Source organism: Pan troglodytes, chromosome 6 (genome assembly GCF_028858775.2).
Source record: "Pan troglodytes isolate AG18354 chromosome 6, NHGRI_mPanTro3-v2.0_pri, whole genome shotgun sequence".
Taxonomy (NCBI): domain Eukaryota; kingdom Metazoa; phylum Chordata; class Mammalia; order Primates; family Hominidae; genus Pan; species Pan troglodytes.
Window position 1 is genome coordinate 34,370,173 of NC_072404.2, and position 24,644 is coordinate 34,394,816.

Below are 24,644 nucleotides of genomic sequence, written 5' to 3' on the forward strand. Positions count from 1 at the left end.
GAATGGGCCTATGGCTTGCCGGAAGCCATAACTCTCTATGTAGTTGACATGACTAGATTCCCAGTTTTGGCCTTTGAGAGCTTGAGAGTAGAATAAAAACATTGACTCCTCCTGACCTTTCCCCTGTGTCTTCTCTGGGCAGAATATCTCGATGCATAATGCAGTTGGTGGGGCCATGACGGGGCCCGGAACTCACCAGCTTAGCAGCGCTCGGCTGCCCAACCATGACACCAGCGTTGTGATTCAGCAAGCCATGCCGTCGCCTCAGTCCAGCTCTGTCATCACTCAGGCACCTTCCACCAACCGCCAGATCGGGTAAGAAGCCCTCCTCGGCTGCCCCTGGGTCCTGGCTGGAACTCAGGAAATGTCCTGGACTTTCTCCTGGTTTCTGGTGCTCAGATTGGTTGGTTTTTCTGGCTGTCATGATATTGCCTAGAGCTCAGAGTGATGCTTTTGATGGGAGAAGGGAGGAGTCTCCGCTTGGTAGAAGCTGTTTTGATCTTGGACTTTGGGTGGTAGGGGTGGGGTGGGGAGCAAGTCATTCTGTGTCATCATTTCTTCAGACAAGATTTATGAACTTTAAGATGACTGTGGGAAAACCCATGGTTGTTATGGAGACCAGAGTATAGTGCGCAGAACAAACATGGTGGAGGGAAGTTCTACCAGCTCAGCCTTGTCTCCAACAGAGTGTGCCCTTCCCTTCCTGGGAGCTGCCACACTCATCACCTCATCTTCTGTGTACAGCAATCCCTCCCTGTCCGTGAGAGATAAATTCCAAGCTGCCCAATGGATACCTGAAAGTGCAGATAGTACCAAACCCTGTGTGTGATATGTGTTTTCCATCTGATAACTGAGATAGCTATTAAGTGACTACTGGGTGGGGCGTGTCCACAATGTGGACACGGTGGACAGGAGGGATGATTCACATCCTGGGGGGCATAGCTTGGGACAGCATGAAGTTTCATCATGCTACTCAGAATGGTGAGCAGTTTAAAACTTGTGAATTGTTTATTTCTGGAATTTTCCTTTTAATATTTTTGGACCACGATTAACTGAAACTGTAGAAAGCAAAACCACGGATAAGGGGGACCACCATATTTCCACAGTCGTCCCGCCCTCTGCTCATTCTTCCCTGCTTCTCCTTCTTGTAACTGCCTCCTTACTAGCCCTCTCCTTCCTGTTACTGCCTCCTTATTAGCCCTCTCCTTCCTCTACGTTGGTCCATGCTGATTTCCGGAGTAGACAAAGCAAAGAAAGCAGGCCCCTCTCTCTCATTTATGCAAATGGTCAATACTGAGGCATTGAGGAAAAATTGGTAGAAAGATCCTGTCATTGAACACCAGATACTCCATGTCATCTGATGGAAAGAGCTTTCCCTTCTGGGTATCCTGTGTTAGCTCTAGCCCCTCGCTATGTGCCAAGTGTGGTCTGAGGATCCGCAGCGTGGGCATTTCCAGGGAGCTTCTCAGAAACGCAGAATCTCTGGCCCAGCTTCCTTATCCCCAGAATGAGGATGGTGTCTGCTCTTTCCAGCCTCATGAGAGTAAAGATGAAATAAAAGATTTAAGAGCACATGGGTTCTTAGGAAGAAAAGGTAATAACTTTAAGCCAAAGAGCTGTGATAAAGTTCTGTTGCTGGTTGCTGAGAACTGGCTGCTCTATGCTTCCAGAATTCTGTTTAAAATGAGAAGGGGCGCTTGCTGTGTTTGGTATGTGCATCAACATTCTGTTTGAATTTTCAGTCAAATATTGGAAGTGATAATTAAAAACTTAGAAACTGCTCCACAATTTGTCAGTAGGTCTTTTCCCTCTTGTTTTTCGGTGTTATAAGAATTCCAGACCTGCAGGGAAAACTGGCTTATTCCTCCCTAGGATATTCCAGAAGGGGCACCTTGTCTCACATTTTCAACTTACCAAGAATGGCTGTGATATGTTAAGACCCACCTTAAGAAATGAGAGTAACGGGTAATGGGTAATGACCATTTTGTGAGTTTGCTGTGGGTGCGTTTGGTTTTCTATTCAAGAAACAGAACATTAACCTGGCCCTTCGAATGCTCGGCTTTGTTGAAAGGAGTCAATGCTAGGTTGGTAAGTGTCTCTCCTAAAGATTTCTTTTCTTCTCAAATGACCATGAGAGCAAATGTTGCTGCTATCTAAATCAAGAACCCATAGTGTGCTAAGAGGGTGGAGTAGATTCATTAAAGACAGCATCTAAATCTCCAGGGACTTCTCTCAAGTGGCTTGGCTTTCAGCAGACAATTCACAGTTATGCCAGCTAATTATAATTATTTTATTTTTCTTTCAAGGGGAAAAAACATAAAATGTGCTAGAGTTTACTAGCAGTTTTACAGCATTCCTTCCCCCCTGGAGTTCTCCTGCCTCCCTCTCCCTGCCACCCCCCACCAACTACCCTTTTGGAGGCCCTTAGTATTCAGCCATTGTTAGCACAAAGCTGGTCTTTATGAAACAGTCTTTTGAGGGCTAGCACTAAAGTTTAAGATGAGTGCTGACTCTGTTGATAATTTACCCAGCTGGCCCAGGACTGTACATTTGGGTGACATTTGTAGGCTGTGTCACCATGCCTGGATGGAGGCGGGTGTTTCTGTGGTATGGACGCCTTTTGGACACACTCCATCTTCCCATTTATTCTCCAGCCTGGGGTGTTGTGTGTCGCTCCTGGTGTATTCTAGGAGATAATTGTCACTTTTAGGACTCTGTCTCATTGCCAAGCCTGAGGGAGGCTATTTCTTTTATTCAGATTCCTCCCTGGTGTGTTTGCCATGTTGATTCAAACCCACACATCTTGTCATTTCCATTTTTCTCCATCCAAAACCTTGCCCGGATGATCCTGGAGACTCAGCAAGAAATAACCCAACCCATCTCACCAGTGGATTCAGTATGAAACTCTAGGTGGTAACATTTGGGGACGGTTGACTCTTTTATTTCTCTCAGGAAAGAGGAAATGAGTACTTATTTGAAAACACGAGTTCCCTCTGGAGACTGTGTCTTTAAATGAGCATTTGAAATTGCAGATAGCTTTTTTTTTTACTTTATTTTTTTTGAGGCTGCACAGAACCATATTGTAGTAATATTCTGATTTTTATCACAACCTCAAATATTTAAGTGTCAAAATCTGGCCAAGCCACCTGCAAATGTTTGCCATGGCTACTGGCCAAGAAAAACAGCAAACAGCAATGAAAGTCTTCATTCAGGCTCAGTGCTTAAGCTGCATCCAGCCAGAAAGGCTGGGACCCACCTGTGCCCACGCACAGTGCTCTTGTGCTGCGGCCAGCGGGTGTGTTCATGGCTGAGACTTTGTGGGAGAAGGGGCCGCCTGGCTCCTGCTCCCCCCTCTTCCCTTCCCTTCTATCAGTGCTTGGCTGCTGCAGGCAACCCCATGTTCTCGCTCTTCTCTGTCTCCCTCTTTTCACAGTACAAAATTAAAGCTTGGAGGCTTGAATGTATTGAGAGAGCTATCAACATAAAGGACTTGAAAATGGGAGTAGTGCCAGTTATCAGGGAGGACTCTGGGGACAAAGGGTAGGCATCCTCATAAGCATTTGATTTTCATGCTTTTTGAACAGGCACTGAGCCAAACCAGACCAAAATGAGTGCAAATGCAAAAATCCAAAGAAGTAATGTTAAAAGGAAGTAGACAAACAACACGTGCAACTTCCATTCCATACCACAGCAATCCATACCATGCCCTGTGCTCAATTCTGTGAAAGTAGTGCCATTACCTCAATAGAAACCAGAGGTAAATATAAATATCTCAAATTGCTCTTGTGTGGTTGGGCAGACTAGAAAAACACACAGCTGTGGAGAGTGTGGGAGGCATCCCCAAACTAGTGACTACTTGTGCTTAGTCAAACTGGCAGACGCTCTGCCGGGAAAAGTGTCTTTGGCTGATTGATGGTAGCATTTTCAGAGATAAGTTTCCCAGATGGAAAAAAAGAGTGAGCCATGGGCTGTGGGGAAGACAAGTGAGACAGAAAACAAGCATGTATTAAATAGAGATAAAATCGATTCAGCCTTGAACCAAATATGTGGCAGAATCCAAACAGTATCTCTCCTCCAGTCATTTTTATTAGCTATCATGTAACAGGCTCATTAATTCAGGATCAAGTCAGCAAAGCCTGGGAAAATGGCAGAAGGGTAGGTAGCACTACTGGAAGTTAACACACTCTCTCTGTCTCTTTGTTTCTTATCATCTAAGACATTTTTGTAGGAGTCAATAATCCGTTGAGTAGATGGCTATAATCTTAATAGATCCCAGCTTTCTTAACTAAGTTGATTCTTCTTTATGGATAAGTGATAGTATATAATTTACACTCAGTAATTCTTCAGGAGAGCAATGAAGATAATATAGAATTTGGAGTTCTACAAGAATGGATATCAGTACAGAGCTCTGATGGGTTATGGGAGATGCTTCCAAAATATTCTACATATTTTTTTCTTACCTTTTACTTCTTTGTAGGGCACTGGCCAAATATATCTAACATTAGAATATACAAATGTGGAGTATTCTGGTTAAGAGAATGAATTGGCCAGCTGTATCAGGAAACTCAGAAATATGTTCAACACAATGCATATATGAAGACATTTACGTAAAAAAACCCTCCCTGATTTTACACCAATTTTAATCCTGGAACATATATTTCCACATGATGCGTAACTTAGGCATTTGGTTATAAACCCTATTTGCATGGGGCTGTAGCTAGACGACAGAGACATAAAACTTAGCCAGAAATTTATATAAAATATCATAGAAGAAAATCTTGTTTTATGTAAAGATGAAAAGGTGCCAAGACTTATAAATTGTACCTCCTCTTACCTTTTCTGTGCCTCTTTATCCCTTTTCTCTTTGCAATCCCAGATGCTATGTGTCATGCAGAATATTAGATGTAGTTCAATGGACATGGCTGAGGAAAACAAACAAACAAACAAAGAAAAATAATAATAAAAAGAAAAGCTGATTACATCTCAAAATTTGTTGGTGGCAGAAGCAATGCTACGAGTCACGTGGCTTTGCTGTGTGAGTTAACGTTCCTGCCCAGTGTTCCCTCAAGATGGGAATGTTAATACATTTGAGGGTTTTGTGTCATTGTTGCTGGGGGTGGGGGAAAGAACAGTAGAGAAGTCGGTAAATGATGCCATCACTGAAGGTCATGGCTTAAAGAAGACCTAAATGACAAAGCAGCTTACAGGTTAAGAATGTGTTTGCCCTGTCAATGCATATGCGTATGAATCTATTTTTAAGAGCTTCCTAAAGCTCCTCAAACCAAAGTGAGCATGAGTAAGACTGTCACTATCTACCACAGGCTAATGCTGGGGATATTCAGTCCAGCCTCCTTCCTGCTGGAGACAGCGGGGCAGCAGGTCCCGGCTTGTCACTGGTCCTCAGCCCTTAGCCAGGACAACTTGAAGCCCCTTTGAGTAATGCAGACCAGAAGTCATTATTTCCTGCTTTGTGTTTTGCTGAATATCACGGCTATGAACATAGCTTTATTGTTGGAAAGTTGCTGGATCTTTCACAGCCCCGAGAACATTTACGAGGGCCCTTCCGGGGGATGCTTTCTGGGAGGGTTGACAGACTTAACCATATGGCTCCCGTTAAATCCCATGCAGAGCCTTGAGAAATTACCTCTGACAAGGGGGCCGGCAGCCTTACCACTCACGGGGTTTTATGTGTGGAACGAAACATTAAGTACTGATACTTGAGGAAATATAATGTTTCTTAACATTCAAAAGTTGTAACACCACATGGTATTGTGGTCAGATGAAGGGGGTAGAGCCAGAACATGGGAGCACATGGCTGGGTATTCCGAGAGGCAGAAAAATACCCCAGCTCTCGTCTTCGAATCTGGTCCTTGCCTCTGATTCTTCAGGCAAGCATTGTGTCTTAGTGTCATCTCAGCTTCCCACCTGGAACACAGCAAGCCTGCTCTACTCGGGAGAGAAAATCAGAGGTAACTCCCCAATGGCTCAAGCCCTTCGTTAGAAAGGGCCTTGATACTGACACTGAAGAAGAGAAAGGAAGCTAATATTTATTCAGGATCTACTATGTGTCAGGCATTGAGCTAGCTTTGCATGTTATTTCCTGTAATTCTTCAATAGCTCAGAGAGGTAGCTGTTATTTACCCCCAATATTATTGCTCCAAGAAGAAAAGTAACTTGTCCAAAGTCACCCAGCCAGGGAGATAAACAGAGTTTTGAATATGGGTCTATTGGACTCAAAAGCACATGTTTCCCCATGCTCCTGACCGTGGCAATACCAGTGCCGTGGAAGACTCATGAGTGTACCTGAGACTGGCAGAATCATCTACAGGAGTTAGCTAATGCTCAGTCTATCTGGTTACAGTGTCAAACACTTCATCCCCTCATGTGTAAGAAAACTATAGCATCACAGAGAAGTGACGGCCCTGTCTCCAACATTTGGTTGCTCTATATTTGGCTTCTTAGCTTGCAGGAAGACCACTATTCCCTGCCCAAATGCAGTTCAACTTCCAGATTTGTTCCATTTCCTGAGGGGACAGTTGGCTTTGCCTGTGAGCTTTTCTTGGAGGAAGACTTCATTTCTGGAACTTCTACACAGAACCTGGCCCTCAGAGTTCCTGAAGCTTCCATGTAAGTGTCTCAGTGTGCATTTCCTCCCTCCTATTTTTGGAAAAGATAGGCACAAATGAGGGACTACTTCTACAGCAACTAGCCTGGGATCATTCTTTCGGTGCTTACAGTAAATCTAGACATTTGTTCTTTTGTGCAGCATATTGAAAAGATATGCCTGGAAGACAAGAGCTTGCTTGGAGCAAAACCATGTCAAGTCAGAGGGGAGTCAAGGAAAAGCATTGTCATGGGTTCAGAGGTCATGGGTTTTAGACATTCAGGCTCTGCCATTTAAAAGATTTGCCACCTTGGCTAAGCGCTCAGCTTCCCCAGGCCTGGTTTCCTTTACCTACATATAAAGGGGTTAGCCAATTAATTGAGTCAGTCTCAGCTCCAGAATTCTCATTCACTGCCTCTTTTCTGTCTCAAATTTATTCTCTCTTTTGGTTTGTTTTCTTCCAGGAGCCAAGTTTGGCAGAAGCTCTAGATTATCTGACCTCCTAGATATGTTCACGTAGCCCAGAGAGTGAGAACAGAATAGGGTTTGGGAAGAGAAGCCCACAGCAGTAAAAGGGAGGGGTCCTAATGTATGAAGTCAGAGACACTTGACTTCTAGGCTCAACTCTTAGGTGAATAACAGCAACCTCTTCTCTTTGTCAGGTGCTGTTTACAAGGCACATCTCTACTAGTTTGGCATGCATGATTCTGTTACCCAGGAATTAATACACCCATTTTGCAGTTGAGTAAAGTAAGGTTCAGAGATTAAGTGACTTGCCCCAGGTCATAGTGATAATGGCCAGAGCCAGAACTCGAATCCAGACCACCTACTCCACGCACTATCCCACAGTTCCCAAGAAACTTAACTTGCCCAGGTTTAAGTTTTTTCACCTGTAAAATTGGGGGGTGGGGTACCACTAGAAAATTCTTGAAGTTCTTTTCAGCACTAAAATGTTAATTATTTTCATAATGAATGTAATTTTGTAAACTACTTGGTAAGGTAACTTCTCTGGGGACTCAGTGCTGCGTGCGTGACTAGGTATAGCTTCCTCTCTTGAAGTAATCTTATCAGGAAATTGTTCTTTTATTCTCACTCTGCTAACAGTGGCTTATTTTCAGAGCTTTAACTAGAAAAACAAGTAAAATAGTAAACATGTAAAACAAGTCCAACGCAAGAGATCTGGATGATGGTTTTGCCAGACACAGTTCTATGGGAAAATGCAGTCCACTGTCTTGTATTCTAGAATTATTATTATTTGGGGAATTATTTTGTGGAAGATCTGAAACACAGCTTTAGCTCATATCACTGGTTAGTGTCTTCCTCTGTGTAAGCCTTGGATAAGGTGCCATGTGAGTGAATATTTGGGAATGAGAGTATGTAGTCTCCCATAACGCAAACTGAAAAAAATTAACTGTTCTTTTCTGTACTTGTCATAGTTCCTACATCAAGATTGGCTTAGTATTTCCTGTTTAAAAATCCAGAAGCAAGAATGAAAACCTAGCAGGTTCACATGGCTTATGGTGTTTAGAGAGAGTCCCATGACTGAATATAACCATTTATTGAAGAATATCAAAAAGAGAATTAACATGGGAAAATGATTAGTATGTGCAGTGCCCTGTGTGAACTGAACATGTTAGGAGAAATTTGAATTGAACCTGGTTATTCAGAGCTGGTCCTTTGGAACTGGAAGTACACTTTGCTTTTTTGAAGATTGAACACGTCCAAGTAATAGGGCGGTGTCCCTGCAGGCATTTCAGATATTTGGAGCTTTTATATTCTATAATACTATATGTCTCCTAAAATGCAAATAACTCTTGTCTGAACTGTTTGATAGATTCTGAATTAAAAAAGAAGCATTAATCTAGAAATTTGGAGATAGCCTATGATGCCCTTTGCATGTATGATATATTCATGTAATCAGATACTTTGAGATTCAAAAGATAGCTCATTCAACAGCTTCTTTACTATGTATTTTTCATTTATGTTTCACCAAATAAATTTTCTCTACAATCATCTTTTATATCCTTTCTAATGAAGATTTAAAGATTACATAAACACCATTAGCATTTTACCTTTGATTGAATCAGAATAACACATAAACATCCAATTTGATCTCAAATTTTGAATGTAAAGGGAATCCTTGATATTAACATTCTGGTATATACAGATGGAATCCTATTTCAATGAGGCAGTGCAACATCATTGCTCTAGGGATAGAAAGCCAAGGCTGGTGACTCTGACTGTACCATGCATGAGCTCTAGACTTTGAACAGGCTTCTTTACCTTGCTGGGGGCCTGACTTTTCCATCTTGTAAAAAGAAAGAATGAAACTAGGTTGTCTAATAAATGCTTTCTCCTAGCTCAAATTCCCAGGAATTCTGAAACAAGCTCTTAGGAAGAAGTGTGTTTCCTTATCATGGCTCACACCCTACAACAACACTACTTGGCTGACATAGACTGCTGAAGAAGAATTCTACAAAATGCATTCATTCACATTTAGCAGGTAGTCTAGTAATCCATTTGCCAGGTATGTTGTGCTTTTGGCAAATATCAACTAAAAGTTCCTGTAGTGTAATAAACATTCTTAATGGTACCAGACACATTTCAAGGAATTTGGAGTTTTATAGTTTTCCCCCCTTTGGCAAAGTGCATTTTGGCTGATGATTAGGCCAGTAAAGTCTGTAAAATGATAGGACCCTTGTGAGCATTGGGTAGCGACATGATGGAATGTGCTTGGTTTGCTTTTGCAGGGTCACAGAACTTTGCAGAGAACAGATGGCCCCAAACATCTTTGAAATGCTAGAAATGACTTCCTGAATAACCACATGCCCATCATATCTTGGTCCAGCGATGGTAATTCACAAGCCAAACACACAGCACTTTACAGCTGACCTCCAATGTATTATTTTTAGTCTATGGAATGCATGAACATTTTCTACATGAATAATCATAATGATAACTGGAACCTGGAAGAGCAAATACCCATCCCCGAATCACTGAGACATTGAACACTTGTCAGATGAGCAATGACATTCTTAGAATCTATAGGGGCAGGAGGCTAAGCATTTGACCGACTCTCAGGGATCTCTGCTTAGCATGTCACTTCATCTCATTTTTCTCAAGAGTCTTGCTCAAATTGCATATTTAAAGAGATAAGCAGTAAGGTACTAGATTAAAGAGACGGTAAATGAAGTAGTAGCTGATTCCATTCCAGTATTGTTTGGGTTGTGGGAGGGAAGCCTACTGGATGAATCTGCAAACTCAGTGAAACCAGTCTGCTTCTAAAGTCCTTCCAAAGCCCCATGTTGAGTCAGTGTATATTTTAAATGCCAAAACTAAACAAAAGGCAACCTATAGATGCCTATTCCAAATCATAGACTTTCTAAAACATTGAAAGAATTAATTTAAAATAATTCAACTAAGCTTCATGCTGTGAGGTGACTGAGGAATTTTACAGACCAGGTACACCCAAATAAAAATCTGATGAAATAAAAGTCTGGAATTGGAGAAAGTTGAAGACTTTTAACTGAAAGGAAAATGAGGGGTGTCTGTGTGTGTGTGTGTGGGGGCATGTGGTGTCAACTGCTAGATTTGTCCCAATCCCCCCCCACCACACACACACACACACACACACACACACACACACACACACAGTCGATAGCTGCTACTTATTTAACGCAGCTCTGTAGTCAGGCACTTTGCAGAGAACCAGAGGAGTGAGTTTGTCGAAATCTCATTTGGCAAATTGGTGTGTGTTTGTGTGTGTGTGTGCGTGTGAGATAGACAGAGAGATTTTTATAAAAAGAGTGTGTGAAACTTTGGCTACCCCACCTGAAGCCACAGACAAACAGCCTTATATTGGGGCCACTGCATTCCATAATTATTATTGCCATTAGGAATAATTATTATTTGCTTGGTTGAGTTGGCAGTTTGGAGCCTGCCTGAGACAGAGGCTTCTCAAAGGAGCCACAGAACACAAAGGCCCGACCAATCACCCACAAGTACTTCAACATGTTTGGACGATGTCCTTCTCTTGGTTCATTTCATTGGGTTTCATACCCATTGAGCTTCAAATTGAATGAAAAGTGCATCAGATACAAAACCAGCATGAATGAGTGCTGGCACTCAGGAAGCTTTTTTGATTGGAGGTCTGAATTCTTGGCTTTTCTCAAGTCTGGAGATGAAAGTTAATTTTTTTCATGACATTGTGTTCCTCTAATTAAAAATAGAAAAATGAATAACAAGATGGGTCTTCAGTTAGAGGCTAGGTTCGAAACAGTGTGAGAGACAAAGTGCAGAAGAGTGAGGAAACCCCCAGCCAAAAAGCAGCAAGGCTGTTTAGGAGGCAGAACGGTGACAAGTTGAACTTTACTTTTTCCCAATGTGTTTAACCTTCTTGCACACAAACTCCAGATTCCAGATTTTGTATTATTTCTTCTTTCCTTTGCTGTATCATTTTGAAATAACTGTGCCCGAATATTCCTCCAGCCTTCTTTAGGGATCTCAGAGAAAGTGTGGCCAGGGGATTTTTTAACCAGCGGAGTGTTCACAACAGAAGCTGTGCCTGGTGAAAAGGCTCACCAAGCCATTAAAGAGAAAAGAGTATGACAAGACATTCTTCCAGACGTTATTTTTCCCGTAGACTTGGTTGGTTCCTTGCCAAGGCCTGTACCACAGTCACAGGCAGAGGCCTGCGGGTGCTTAAAGAGAATCACAAACGCCCTCAAGTATGGGCGTCTCTCTCCTCCCCTTTACCTCTTCCTCCCATAGTGGTTGTTTGTAGCTCAAGTGGTTGAATCAGACCCTCAAGAGCTTCCTAAGAAAGGCTGAATCAGAAGAAAACACCCAACAGCCTCCAGTTATTGTATCAGGCCCACTACAGTACAGTGAAAGTTAGCTTTGTCTCCACAGGCACCCAAACAATCTGTCAAGCATCGCAAAGCCAACTGTGATTTTTAGACAGGGCAGGGAAGACCCGGGTGACCTCACTAGAAGCAAGGGAGGCGCCATGTCTGGGTAATCAATGCCCCGTCTGCCTGTCAAGAATGCAGGTGACTTGGTGCACACCTTCTCACAGATGTAGTGCCAGGGTGGGGTGAGAAAGAAGAACCTCCTCTCCCATTCTAGGCATTGGAAAGATACTTCTTTTGCTGTTACCCTTTGCACAAAAGGTTATTTGGGTGAATGCCCCTGTACGAATAAGAAGTAAATGAAAGTTGCACTGTAGTGATTTCCGGGGATTTGTGGTCCTGGATATTTATATAGAAAAACTGTTCAGTGGGAAAATATTGCAAAGGGGCATTCCTGTCTGGGTTTTTATAAAAGGTGACAAAATAGTGCTGTAAAGAAACAGAAATCCCACACTTTCTCAGTAGTATTAAAGCCTGTCCTTAGGTAAAATTTCACGGGAGTATAGAGTTGCTGCTTTTTCGTTTTTCATTTGTTCTTGGAATTTAGGGGTAGAGAAAGGCCAAGGGAAATGGCCTTCATCAGCAAGGAGTTTAATAAAGACAGAACTTTAATTTGTTCATTCTCAATGGTAACCTTCACGGGGAACCACATTTTTACGAAGTCACAGTAGTGTATTGTTTGTATCAGTTCTTAATGAGTTCCATTGTTAACTTTTACGTCAAAGACCCTGTTGCATCAACTTCTTTTTAGTGTTATGATAGGAAGCTTGTTTTCAAGGTGTTTCCATGAAAAGCATTTGATCCTTCATATTTCCGTGGTGGATTTCTCTGGAAAGTTGGGAGTTTTCCAAAGTCTAACTGTTATATCAGTTTTTATGGTGATGGGTCTCATTTTTCTTGTAGTATACATTATCTTCTCTGCTAATTGACTTAATTTTCAGTCCTTATCTCCAGTCAAGAAATGAAAAGAACTTACAAATTTTGTTAATTGTACTGAAATTAGACATGTGGTGAGTTTTAGAGGAGCGTCCAAGCAGAGCTGGATTCCATCAGAGCCTTGAGGAAAGTTAGATGGAAGACCCCCAAGGGAGAAGAGGGCAGAACACAGGCTGACATATGACAATTCTTGGGAAACTGTTTAAATTTCTTGGGAAAAACAAGATAACTGATGGTTTTTTTTAAATTAAATAAGTAAATAGCAGGCAGATCCCAGAACATTGTAATGTGAAATCTAGGTGCCATAATATAAAGATGAATTATTAAAATATGGGCACCTCGAATCCACTAACTTGGGCCCAACAGAGCCTGCCCAGGGGCTGCCAAGCATGAGGGGTGTGGAGATTGGCCAGGTGGGCAGGGCTCCCCATTTCCCAGGTATGTCTTCAACCACAGCAGCTTCACATATGTGAACTTAGTTGGGTTTCCACATAAGCATTTCTTTGAACAAAGGGCTCTTCAGCAAGAGCATAGTTTGAAAACTACAAAATTGGAAGATGCTTTTTTCTCTATGTACCACAAACAAGAGGAAAAGTGAATTATTGGGTATGATAAAGCAAGTACCATCTTAAAGATCAATTTCCGGGAGAACCAGTGATGCCATCATCATCATGGAAAGTGGATGAGATTGGACAGGCAAGCTGTGGCTTCTGAGGTGATAGGTGATTGAGGGGAGAATAAAACATGAAATAACTTCTAGTATTTGGATGCGAGGGAAGAAAATCATCAGAAGGGAAACATGGAGACTTGATGGGGATCTGTCCATTTCAATCTCTCAGGAAAGGGTAGAACAACAATAACAAAGGAAGTTGTATCATTTCAGTCTACCCTTTTAGGCAGGGTACACTTACACATGATTGCAAGAAGGTGCCCACAGCACTGAGCTTCAAGAGGAGCAGAGAGGCAGCATTCATGGGCAGAGCCGCCTGTGCTTCAGCCTCCACCTTCATTTTTATTTTTATTTTTATTTTTGAGATGGAGTTTCGCTCTTGTTGCCCAGGCTGGAGTGCAATGGCATGATCTCAGCTCAATGCAACCTCCACCTCCTGGGTTCAAGCAATTCTCCTGCCTCAGCCTCCAGAGTAGCCGGGGTTACAGGCATGATCCCCCACGCCCGGCTGATTTTGTATTTTTAGTAGAGACAGGGTTTCCCCATGCTGGTCAGGCTGGTCTCGAACTCCCAACCTCAGCTGATCTGCCCGCCTCAGCCTCCCAAAGTGCTGGGATTACAGGAGTGAGCCACCGCGCTGGGCACAGCCTCCACCTTCAACCTGCACACTTCCACTCCACTTTTTAGTTTAGTCTGCCAGGATTTCACTATTATCTTTTCCTCTCTCTTCACAATTTCACCTCTACCACAGTCAAGCCCGAACTCTGCCGGTGGGAATACCTCACGGAACGTAATGATGACTTCCTGAGGCCTCCTTCTCAGTGCCCAGCCCCTGGGACAGTCCTTTACTTCTTCCTCCTTCACAGGCTCAGAGTGTCCTCATCTCCCAGGCGAGGCCCTGTGGTTTTCCTCTTTAATTATTGCATGTATGTTGTCACGATCTGAATTGTGTCCCCTCAAAAATATGTGTTGAAGTCCTAACCCCTGGCCCCTGCGGATGGGACCTGATTTGGAAATAGGATCTGTAACCAGGTTAAGATGACATTGTGGAGGATTTGGGTGAGTCCTAAATCCAATGAGTGGTGTCGTTATAAGAAGGCCATGTGGAGACACGGGGACTCAGAGACACACAGGGAGAGTGCCATGTGTCTGCAGAGGCATATATTGGAGGGACAGAGCTGTAAGCCAAGGAATGCCAGGGATTGCCAGCCACCACCAGAATCCAGGAGCTGGGCATGGAGCAACTTTCCTTCAGAGCCCTGAGAAAGAACCCCTGCTGCTGACACCTTGATTTCAGACTTCTAACCTCCAGAACTGTGAAAAAATACATTTCTGTGGCTTTTAAACCACCCAGTTTGTGGTAATTTGTGACTGCAGCCCTAGAAAACGAATACATGTGTCTCCATGTAATTATGGATCTATCTGCTTTGCCAACGGAATCGTGGTTAAAAAAAAAAAAACTATCACTCCATTCTCATTTTATTGAACTGTAACAGATGTGGGGGATAAATACATTAAGAGAAAAAGCCAACTAAGAATAAAAACAAGACTACTTTCTGGAGAACAGCTATCTTGCTGTTGGGACCTGTTTGGTGAGATGCCCCCAGTTCTTTGTTCTCCATTTGTACAGAAAGGGAACGAAGAGGCCTGCTCTAGATCAAACAGATCCACAGTGACTATCTTCTATGAAAGATCTTAGTAGAGATGCATTTTACCTGGGCTGCAAACCTACACTGCTATAAACATCCACTTTGAGGCAAACAAGGGAGTTTTTTCTTTAGCCTCCAATGTTCTGCTCAGTAGTAGCTGCTGGATTCTGAAGCATACACTTCTTGTTGATTAAGCTGTCTGCCCTATAATTTGCAAAGAATGGAAGATCAGCATTGTAGAGAGGTATGGGGGCTTTTCAACTCAGCCTTCTAAGATGTTCTTAGCAGCTAATAACATTCTAGCAGCCCTGAACCAACTTCCTGTGTGGACCCAGAAGGAAAGGACACCAGGGACTTACCTGGGGAAAGAGAGCCCAGGGTGGGCCTTGTTTTTCCGTGTGTGTGTTTGTGTGTTTCTGCAGACACTGAGCTTAATCACTGAGAAATTTCTTTTAGGTGGTGCCTAGTGCATCTCAGCCCCTCAGCCGGAGGGCTAGGGCTCATTTTCGTGACCGATCAGAGTTTTAACTGCTGCGCTCCTAATACATGTTTTTGAAAAAGGAAGTAGCTTATGTGACAGGACTGTTCTTTTGATCTGTTAACTTTTCCTCATTCTTTTTGAAGCGTCCTCTGCCTTATTCCCTGGCTCTGAGTGATTTAAAGGCAAAGTCCTTGAGTTTATATGCTCCCAGAAACCTAATGCTCCGAGAAATCCAATAAAGCCCCACCACCAGAATTGTTCTGGGGCATGAGGGGGCAAGAGATGACCACCCAGAGTGAGCCCACATGGGAGGGTGTTAAAAGCAACTAGACATATTCATTGTCTGAGGCTCTCATTGAGTCAGGATGGGTGCAGGCTGCAGACACCTGTGCGGTCGGAACTAGGTTAACGATTACTTGAACATTTGAAAATTTAATACTTTCAGCCAGGGAAGTGTATTTACCTTTGAGCATAACAGATAATAAAGGGCCCCTTTGGCTGCATAACCTCCCTATTTGTTTGAATTCTCCTATCTTTAGAACTTTGCTTCTTTTTTTGGATGGAGTGATCCTGGGTTTTCTGTTTCTCAAGGGCTCATCAAATCACTTTGTCATCTTGATTCCCTTACTATTTTTAATAAGCCAGAAAATGGAAGCAATTCTCCCAGTCAGACCACTGAGTTGGTTTGAAGGGACACCTCCAAAAGCCCATGCTCCTTGTGGTCCTCATTGTCACGGGCCAGAAATCTGTGTGGGCATCTTCCAAACCCATGTTTCTCTACAGCTGTGATGAAAGACCCCTCAGTGAGTGTGGTGGCTGCAACGACAGGAGGAGAAGGCAGGAGGCAGCGAGTTCCCCCAAAGAAGCTCAGAGCTCTGGGAGGGGCCCAGGGTGTTCTTTTAATCTTTCTAAAATAGGAATTAGCAAAATGATAATAATTGTAAAGAAACTTCCCACAGTTCTACCCCAGTAAAAGCAATAGGGTACCTGTCCCTGCCAGCCCTCTGGACAGCCCCCTTCCCTCTCCAGCTGAAGTCTGACCTCGGGCTCTTTGCATGGCTTATTCTATTCTTTTGGAGCTTTCTCACATCCATAAAGAGTAGAGAATTATAAGGGCGAAGAAAAGAGGACAGAGTAAACTTAATCACATTCACCAGCAAGCATTTTCCTGTGGTGTGATAGAGAGAAGAGGGGAAGCAACATGAATTCCAGACCTCGAAATCATTAAAAAATTCCAAACTAAATACAAAACAAGTTCTAATTTAATAAGCCTTCTAAAAGTGGTTTGTAAGCAAACTCCAGTAATAATCACATTCTGTCTGGCAGCAACAAGTGAGAAAGAATGGGACGTCCCAGTGTGGCCTCAGGGCATGTTTGTCCATCCCACAAAACCACCCTTTGGTTTGGCATCACTTTTCCCACCTGGCAAATGCCTGGCTCAGAAGGGCTGCGGACCAGAGTGTCCTGGCAGCATCCCACAGGGCATTTCTGATGGCAAAAATCCAGACCCAAGGTGGAAAGAGTGGTCCAGCCATTGCTTCTGGAAGTCTCTTGCTATGTGACCAACCAAGATAACATCAGAACAACTCAAATGTCATTACAAAAGGTGGATTGTTACGTTTATGGGATTCTAAATCGTTCATGTATTTATCTATACTTGGCTTCATTCCAAGAAAAGGATTTGAGGAGACTGAGAGAAAGTACAGTACAACAAGATTAAAAGCAAGACAAAACAATCTACAGAAGAAAGGAAAGTAGTATTAGAGAATTCTGAGACTGAAAGACACTGAAATGGTTTGCTGCTAATGACATTTGTCATGATTGCTGGCGCCTTTTATGTAAAATCAGCATTGAAATCCACCGATGCAGGGATCACACAGTGGAGCTTGTCTCTGGTACTGCAGTGGGATTTTTTTGGGTACATGCTCAGCCTCACCTCACCATTGATGCTGTGAGTCATCAGTGCGCTGTTTGGGAACATGTGTTAATGAGCACTGAAAGAGCAGGCCAAAGGTAGCAGGATTCTTTGGGAGTTAAAAAAATACATTTTGTAAAACTAAGCAGACCATTGTGGAGGTGGACTGGGCTGGGGGTGGGGGTGGGGGAGGAGAGACTCATATTAAAATCCTGATATAAAGTTCTAAGCAATGAATAAGAGGCTTAAATACATAAAGAGCAAGGCTAAATTTGGACCAATTTCCTGTGAAATCTCTTGTGTAATATTTTCAATTTGTGCTTGTTTAATGTGGTTTATTTTCCTAAGGTTCACGGTATAGGTTTTAAATTCAGCCTTGACTACACACATGTGTTGAGAGGTTATAAAACGAGAGCCAGCTCAGACCAGTCTCCAACTGGATGCCCTTTAGTGGAAAACATTACCTCCTTTTCAATACCTAAAATGTCTCCATGGGCACAGATTTTGCCCTTTCCCCATCCCATTTCCTGACTGCTTTTCTACCACCTGGTTTTACCAGTACTTGTCTAGTTACATTAGTGTACCCAAGTATGCTATGGGGAACTCTTCACTGCAGATCAGGGGTCCAGGGCTGTTTGGGGCCAACTCTCTGTGCAATATCATGTTCTTGACACAAAGGGATAATTCAACCATTTGGGTTAAAATAGAGGAAAGATCTCAGGCTCTCCAGAAGACTCTGATCTGCAGTACAGCGTTCTAATTTTGGTCCCTTGGTATCCTGGATCTCACCATCTTTTGGAGGGGGCCATTTCCTATACGTAGCGGTACTGTTTCCGGTGACTTGAATACAGTATGTAGGACCTATATTGTAAAGTCAGATCTTAACAAAACAATATGAGGCCTCTGTTGTTCATGGTACTTGCTACATCAGATCCCATGTATTATAGTTACATGGGGTTTGTTTCCACATAGGTTTTAAGTCTATAAAGCAGAAATTGTGCTTTATTCATTTCTGAATCTCCTAAACGCCCAGCATGTTATCTAGTACGGAGGAACTATATTGGTGTAAGTATGCATACACATATGGGCACAAAGGGTTGAAAGAGACATCACATATGTGCAGCTTTTTAATTTAAACAGTAAGAGATCAATAGGTAAGATAAGTAGTTGCAAAACTGTTTTTGTCTTCTTCAGTACCTTTCAACAAAATACGCATCCTTCATTCAGCAAATATTTACCAAGGACCTGTTTTTTTCTAGGGATACACAAGCCTTAGAGCCTTCCAAGTCTAGGTTCCAAAACCATGCAAAACTGTACACAGTTCTAGCTTTCATTTGCAGCTCTGCCTATGACACAATGTGCGGCGATGTTGAAATCTGGCATCTTCTCCTTGCCCCTGCTGTATTTTCTTACCTATTTTTGGCTTCTGTTTTCTCTCGGCATGAGAATTTTTTTGAGATTGTGAATCTGGATTAGAAGTGGTCAAGCAGTTGTTCTCCAAGCCTGTTTTCCCTGGAAGGGACAACATTATTATTGGCCAGTGCTGGCTTTCTTCCCAGCAAAGTAGCTCCTCTCTTCCCACCTGCCCAGCTTTCTAAATAAGTGCGGAGTCAGGAAACGAGCAGCTTAGAAATGTAAGACTCATTCTATGGTCACTTTTCCCTGACATTCTACTTTGAAACATTTCAAACACATAGAAAAGCATGAAGAATTGTATATTCGCCACCTAACATTCTACAATGGCTCTTTGCTATACTTGCTTTATCATATAGCTGTACATCTATCCATCAATCAGTCTTATTTTTTGATGCATTTCTAAGTAAGTTGCAGACATCAGTAACTTTACTCCTAACCACTTCAGCATATGTATCATTAATAGAGTTGATATTTGGGCTGGGCGCGGTGGCTCACGCATGTAATCTCAGCACTTTGGGAGGCCGAGGTGGGTGGATCACAAGGTCAGGAGATCGAGACCATCCTGACTAACACAGTGAAACCCCATCTTTACTAAAAATATAAAAAATCAGCTGAGTGTGGTGGCGGGCGCCTGTAGTCCCAGTTACTCGGGAGGCTGAGGCAGGAGAATGGTGTGAACCCAGGAGGCGGAGCTTGCAGTGAGCCAAGATCACGCCACTGCACTCCAGCCTGGGCGACAGAGCGAGACTCCGTCTCAAAAACAAAAACAAAAAGAAAAAGAAAATAGAGTTGATATTTCTTTGTGGTTCTTTTTGTTGCTGTTTACAAATAGCGACATGCATAAATCTTGAGTGTATTTATACCAATTTTCATATAGGATGTCATTTTCCTTTCTAGAGTCTCTTATTATTTAAAGGTAATCATGAAGATGAAAAAAGATTCTGTAATATCCACGGTTTGTATATTTAGGTAGTGAGTATTCCATTTTTTTCTCTGCCTAGGAGTATTTATTCAAGTGAGGAAGGAGCAGGAGAGAAAAGGGCTGTGTGAAGCTTCCATGTTAAGGGCCTCACTCTTGCAGATAAACCATGTCAGCTCCTCTACTCCCTCTGTATCATCTCCTTTGTCTTAAGTCTTTTGTTGCTGTGACAATAGGAAAGACATTATATCTGGTGGTATGGGACTCAGCTTTGTCATCATAAAACCCAAACTGAAAAAGTCAGGAAACAACAGGTGCTGGAGAGGATGTGGAGAAATAGGAACACTTTTACACTGTTGGTGGGACTGTAAACTACTTCAACCATTGTGGAAGACAGTGTGGTGATTCCTCAGGGATCTAGAACTAGAAATACCATTTGACCCAGTGATCCCATTACTGGGTATATACCCAAAGGATTATAAATCATGCTGCTATAAAGACACATGCACATGTATGTTTATTGCAGCACTATTCACAATAGCAAAGACTTGGAACCAACCCAAATGTCCAACAATGATAGACTGGATTAAGAAAATGTGGCACATATACACCATGGAATACTATGCAGCCATAAAAAATGATGAGTTCATGTCCTTTGTAGGGACATGGATGAAGCTGGAAACCATCATTCTCAGCAAACTATCACAAGGATAAAAAACCAAACACCACATGTTCTCACTCATAGGTGGGTATTGAACAATGAGAACACTTGGACACAGGAAGGGGAACATCACACACCAGGGCCTGTTGTGGGGTGGGGGGAGGGGAGAGGGATAGCATTAGGAGATATACCTAATGTAAATGACGAGTTAATGGGTGCAGCACACGAACATGCCACATGTATACGTGTGTAACAAACCTGCACGTTGTGCGCATGTACCCTGGAACTTAAAGTATAATAATAATAATAAAACCCAGACTGAAATCCAAGTTACTCTGACTTTGGAAAAGTTATAGTTAATCACTCAGTGCCTCTGTTTCTCTTCCCTAATGTGTTAAAATGAAGATATTGCCCTCCAAGCCTGTGGTGATGATGCCATAAGAACAGATAAAAATATCTGGCATATAGCAAAAGTCCTCAATGACATTATCATCGTCGTTATCACTAACTACCTGCTCAATGTGTGGTTAGGAGTAAGTGTATTTTTGTGTATAGTTAATTTAGAAAGACTTTGATGTCTTTCAGATTGCCAAAGTTAATTTTTTGCAAGATCAATGAGCTTTTGAGGAAATACTGAAAATGTCCCTGTTCCCCACTGTTTTAATAAACATGAGCACTGTTTAGTCTCACATAAAATGTCTACTTTTACTCCAAACAGGATGACCAACTGATTTTCCTCACCATGTCTCTATCTTGTGTCCCTGGAGTCTTAGCAAGGGAAGAGCAATGGCCAAAGGGCATCATGTTTCCTCTACACAGCTTCTGGGTCTTCCTTTGTAGCTTGAAGTCATAGAGTGATTTATTTTTCACCCAAGCATAATGCCATTCCTTCAAGCAGTCGGGCTGAGGGGAGTCCTCTCTAGCTTCTCATGTCCATTGCCCTCCATATTAAATCAGCCACAGGTTCAATTGATTTTTTCCCCCTCTGTCCTTCCCAGGCCTCGTGTTTTATGGTGGTTTGCTTAGTACCATGCTTGTAATACTCAGAAAACATTTGTGGATTTGCTATGTCCTGAGACTATTTCTTAGAAACCTACATGGAGGAAGTTCAGCTCTTCCTAAGAACTAAACCACAGTTAATTGCTGCTTCCACCTGCCTTCAGAAACAATAAGGGGAGTCCAGTTTAGGACTGGATGTTAGAAGCTACAGAAGCTCTTCCAGAAGGTGGACAGGGGCTAAGGGAGACTGGTTGGTAGTGCTATCAGAAGACCAAAAAAGGGACAATCTGAGCCCAAAGCTTTCTTTTGTATTATGTCAGGAAAGGAAGACTATATGGCCTATCTGATTGTGGGGTGTAGGAAGTGGAGGTAAGTGCCAAATCTGACTATATGCAGTGCTAATATAGTATTGGTAATACTATTATATTAGTAATTTCCCAGCACTTTGTGCTTGGGACTCATAGGCTCTCTGTGTGTGCCAGACACTTGCTAGAACAGCAAGTGAAGAAGCCCTGAGGGGGTATTCTGAGATTTCCAATTGAATTGAATTTGGATAGTCATAAATTGGATGAAGCTGTAATGCAGAACCCATGGTCATTGGTTCTGAAATTAGAGCTGAAGCAATTCTGATTCCTCAGACCCTTTAAGTTAGTCTTATCAGATCAGGCCATCACAGAGCAGATAGACAGGTAAGTCTCAGAGACCTCTGAACCCAATTAAAGTTATACCACAAAGAAATCAAACTCATGTGGTTTGCATTTCAGAGAGCTACATTTGGTGGGCTGTTCCTGTTTTAATTCGGTAACCTAATGCAGGCCATGTGAACATTTGAAACGCTTTTAACAGTTAAACCAGCTCAAATAACACAAAACCAGAGCAGCAATAAAGAATGAATTAAAGCTGATTGCAACTGTGGCCAACATAATTTTTGTCTTGCAAAGAACTTTGAGGGAATAGAATGCAGAAAGAGAGACCGGTATCTCCATTTTCAACTGGGAGTAAAGCAGCAGGCGCTTTTACTTTTTTTATTTCTTAAGCAAATGTTTGAAACAGATTAACTTAGAAGGTGTACTTAAATCTTGAAGGGATTTTGGATGAGGGAGCAAGGGGGGGTTGACATCCTTTTGAACTGAGAATATGGTAGTTAGTAGCTCTACATCACCCCCACGCTGCTGGGATGGTTAGCTCAGTGGGCAGAGGCGCAGCACTATGTTTGCAGAGGTCAAGAGTTCAAACATGCATGGATCAGTTAGTCTCATATGGAGGAGGTGGAGAAGCAAAACCTGTTCAATTGCCGTGGCCTGTTCTTCCCAAATGTCTACAAAAGGGTCACCAAGAAGTGAGAGGCTGCGGTAACAATAGTGATCAGTTGATGTGTTCTATGTGCCAGGCCCTGTATTAGGTGCAGTCAGTGCCAGCACATAATAACCTACTTGCCAAATCCCTCTGTGTCTCCGTTTTCTTATTTGTAAAATAGGGATACTATTATGATTCCTATTTCACAGGTGAGGAGACTTCAGCACAGAGAGGTTAAGTTACTTGCCCAAGGTCATGTAAATCATAAATGGCAAGACCAGCATTCAAACCGAAGTAGTGGGGTGTGCATGGCACAACCACAACATATCGCTCTAGCAGGTCAAACCACTCAAAGATAAATCCAGTTGCAGATAATGAGAGCACATGGCATAATCCTCAACCTGAGTTATTGGTCCCATGCCAAGAAAGAATTAACCATGATGATAACCACACTCACACATATCACAGCATGAGGTGTGTGTACCACCATAGCTACTCAATTTGTGTCGGTTGAATCAAGTTTTTTTATTTTATTTATTTTTTAAAAGATTTTTATTTTATTTTATTTTTGAGACACAGTCTTGCTCTGTTGCTCAGGATGGAGTTCAGTGGCATGATCTCGGCTCACTATAACCTCCACCTCCTGGGTTCAAGCGGTTCTCCTGCCTCAGCCTCCTGAGTAGGTAGGATTACAAGCATGCGCCACCACGCCTGGCTAATTTTTGTATTTTTAGTGGAGATAGGGTTTTACCATGTTAGCCAGGCTGGCCTCTAACTCCTGGCCTCAAGTGATCTGCCCACCTCAGCCTCCAAAAGCACTGGGACTACAGGTGTGAGCCACTGTGCCTGGCCTGAATTGAATTTTATACACACATAGAAGATGCCTCCAGAAGAATGGTTGGTGTGCTCCATCCATAAGTGGAGACATTTCTATGACTATAATCTAAAGAAATGGTGAATGAGCTTTGCATTTATTTCCACATGATCCTAGTCACTGGATGGGAGAGCAGTAGGTGTGATGAGAATACCTTGGGCCCAGACCCTCAAGATGTGCCATAGGTGATAACTAACTGCCTGCCACATTCCCCAGAATGTGCTGACTTAGCCAGAGATCCAAGGGAGGAAGGGAGAGAGGACCCATTAATTTTGGATCCGTTAGTGACATAAAGCCTGCCAAGTGGGAAAGAGTAAAACTATAGGAAGAAACTTTATCTGCAAACTTTTGGGAGGTTGTCCCCAGCAGCAGGGAGCCAAGTAACCACTGGTGGGTGAAGAGGCTCTGCTGAGCCCCTGACTTTGGGTTCCTTCCGGAGCAGCGGGAAGCCGCCTTGTCAATCACTTCTGCAGGCAAAGCCAAGTTCATCTCCCTGACTTTAGCAAATACTCCCTCGGGCCCCCTGCCCCCACCTCCCAGTGGAGGAGAAATCTGCCTCCTTTCTCCTTACAAATGAAAACTGGTGTTGATGCTACCCGCTAGACTCTCTTAGCAAAACTTAGAATTGTGAACCATATGTAAAAAGGGAAAGCTTATCACTGGTTTCTTTCTTAACCTCATAGATGAAGTATCTTAGAATAGGTAACTGTTTTCACAGCTTCTGTTCTGTTATTAAGAGGGAGGAGTGGATTCAAACACTAGATGAATATGGTGTCTGTTCAACTTAAAGGTAAGGTAAATCTAGTTACCGCCCTCCACAACTCTGGTTTCAAGGATTACAGCCCACTTAACTCTCTTTAAGGCCTGGATAAATATAGGCTGCCTAGTCTTTCAAACATTCCTGGGGTTATTGGTCTAGTTAGAGTGAGCTTTCTAGAAAAGTTTTAAGCCCTCCTGATTCCCCCAGGCTGACTCTGGCTCATTCTGCAGCATGCCTGTGTGACTTTAACATGTCAATCACTCAACTAGACTGTGGACACATCGTGTGCTTGGAGCTCAACAGACAATAAGTTAATAATTATTGAAGAGTAAATGGGGAATGGAGCAAGGCAAAATAGAATGCTGATTAAATTAAAGATAAAAATCCATTTTCTCTCTAATGAATAGTTTTCATATTAGACTCTGTAGTACCATCTGCTTTCAGAGAACCCCACTAGAGACAGGGCCCTTCATACATGTGAGGCCCAGCTAACCAAACCCCTTGACTTCAAAGGAGTTTTTAGTTAATTCTTCCTCCTCCTTCTGTTTTCTACA

The 24,644-nt window shown here is 42.6% G+C and overlaps 1 protein-coding gene across 11 annotated transcripts in view; it reads left to right on the top strand.

The window, feature by feature from the left end:
- Window positions 1-24,644, top strand: part of CREB5 (cAMP responsive element binding protein 5) — a 416,043-nt gene that overhangs the window by 160,715 nt on the left and 230,684 nt on the right. For all 11 annotated transcript variants that reach the window (XM_009452831.5, XM_063815284.1, XM_054687448.2 and 8 more), the window contains one exon: window positions 143-315. In XM_009452831.5, coding sequence (XP_009451106.2) covers window positions 143-315 — 173 coding nt within the window. The remainder of the gene's footprint in view (window positions 1-142; window positions 316-24,644) is intronic.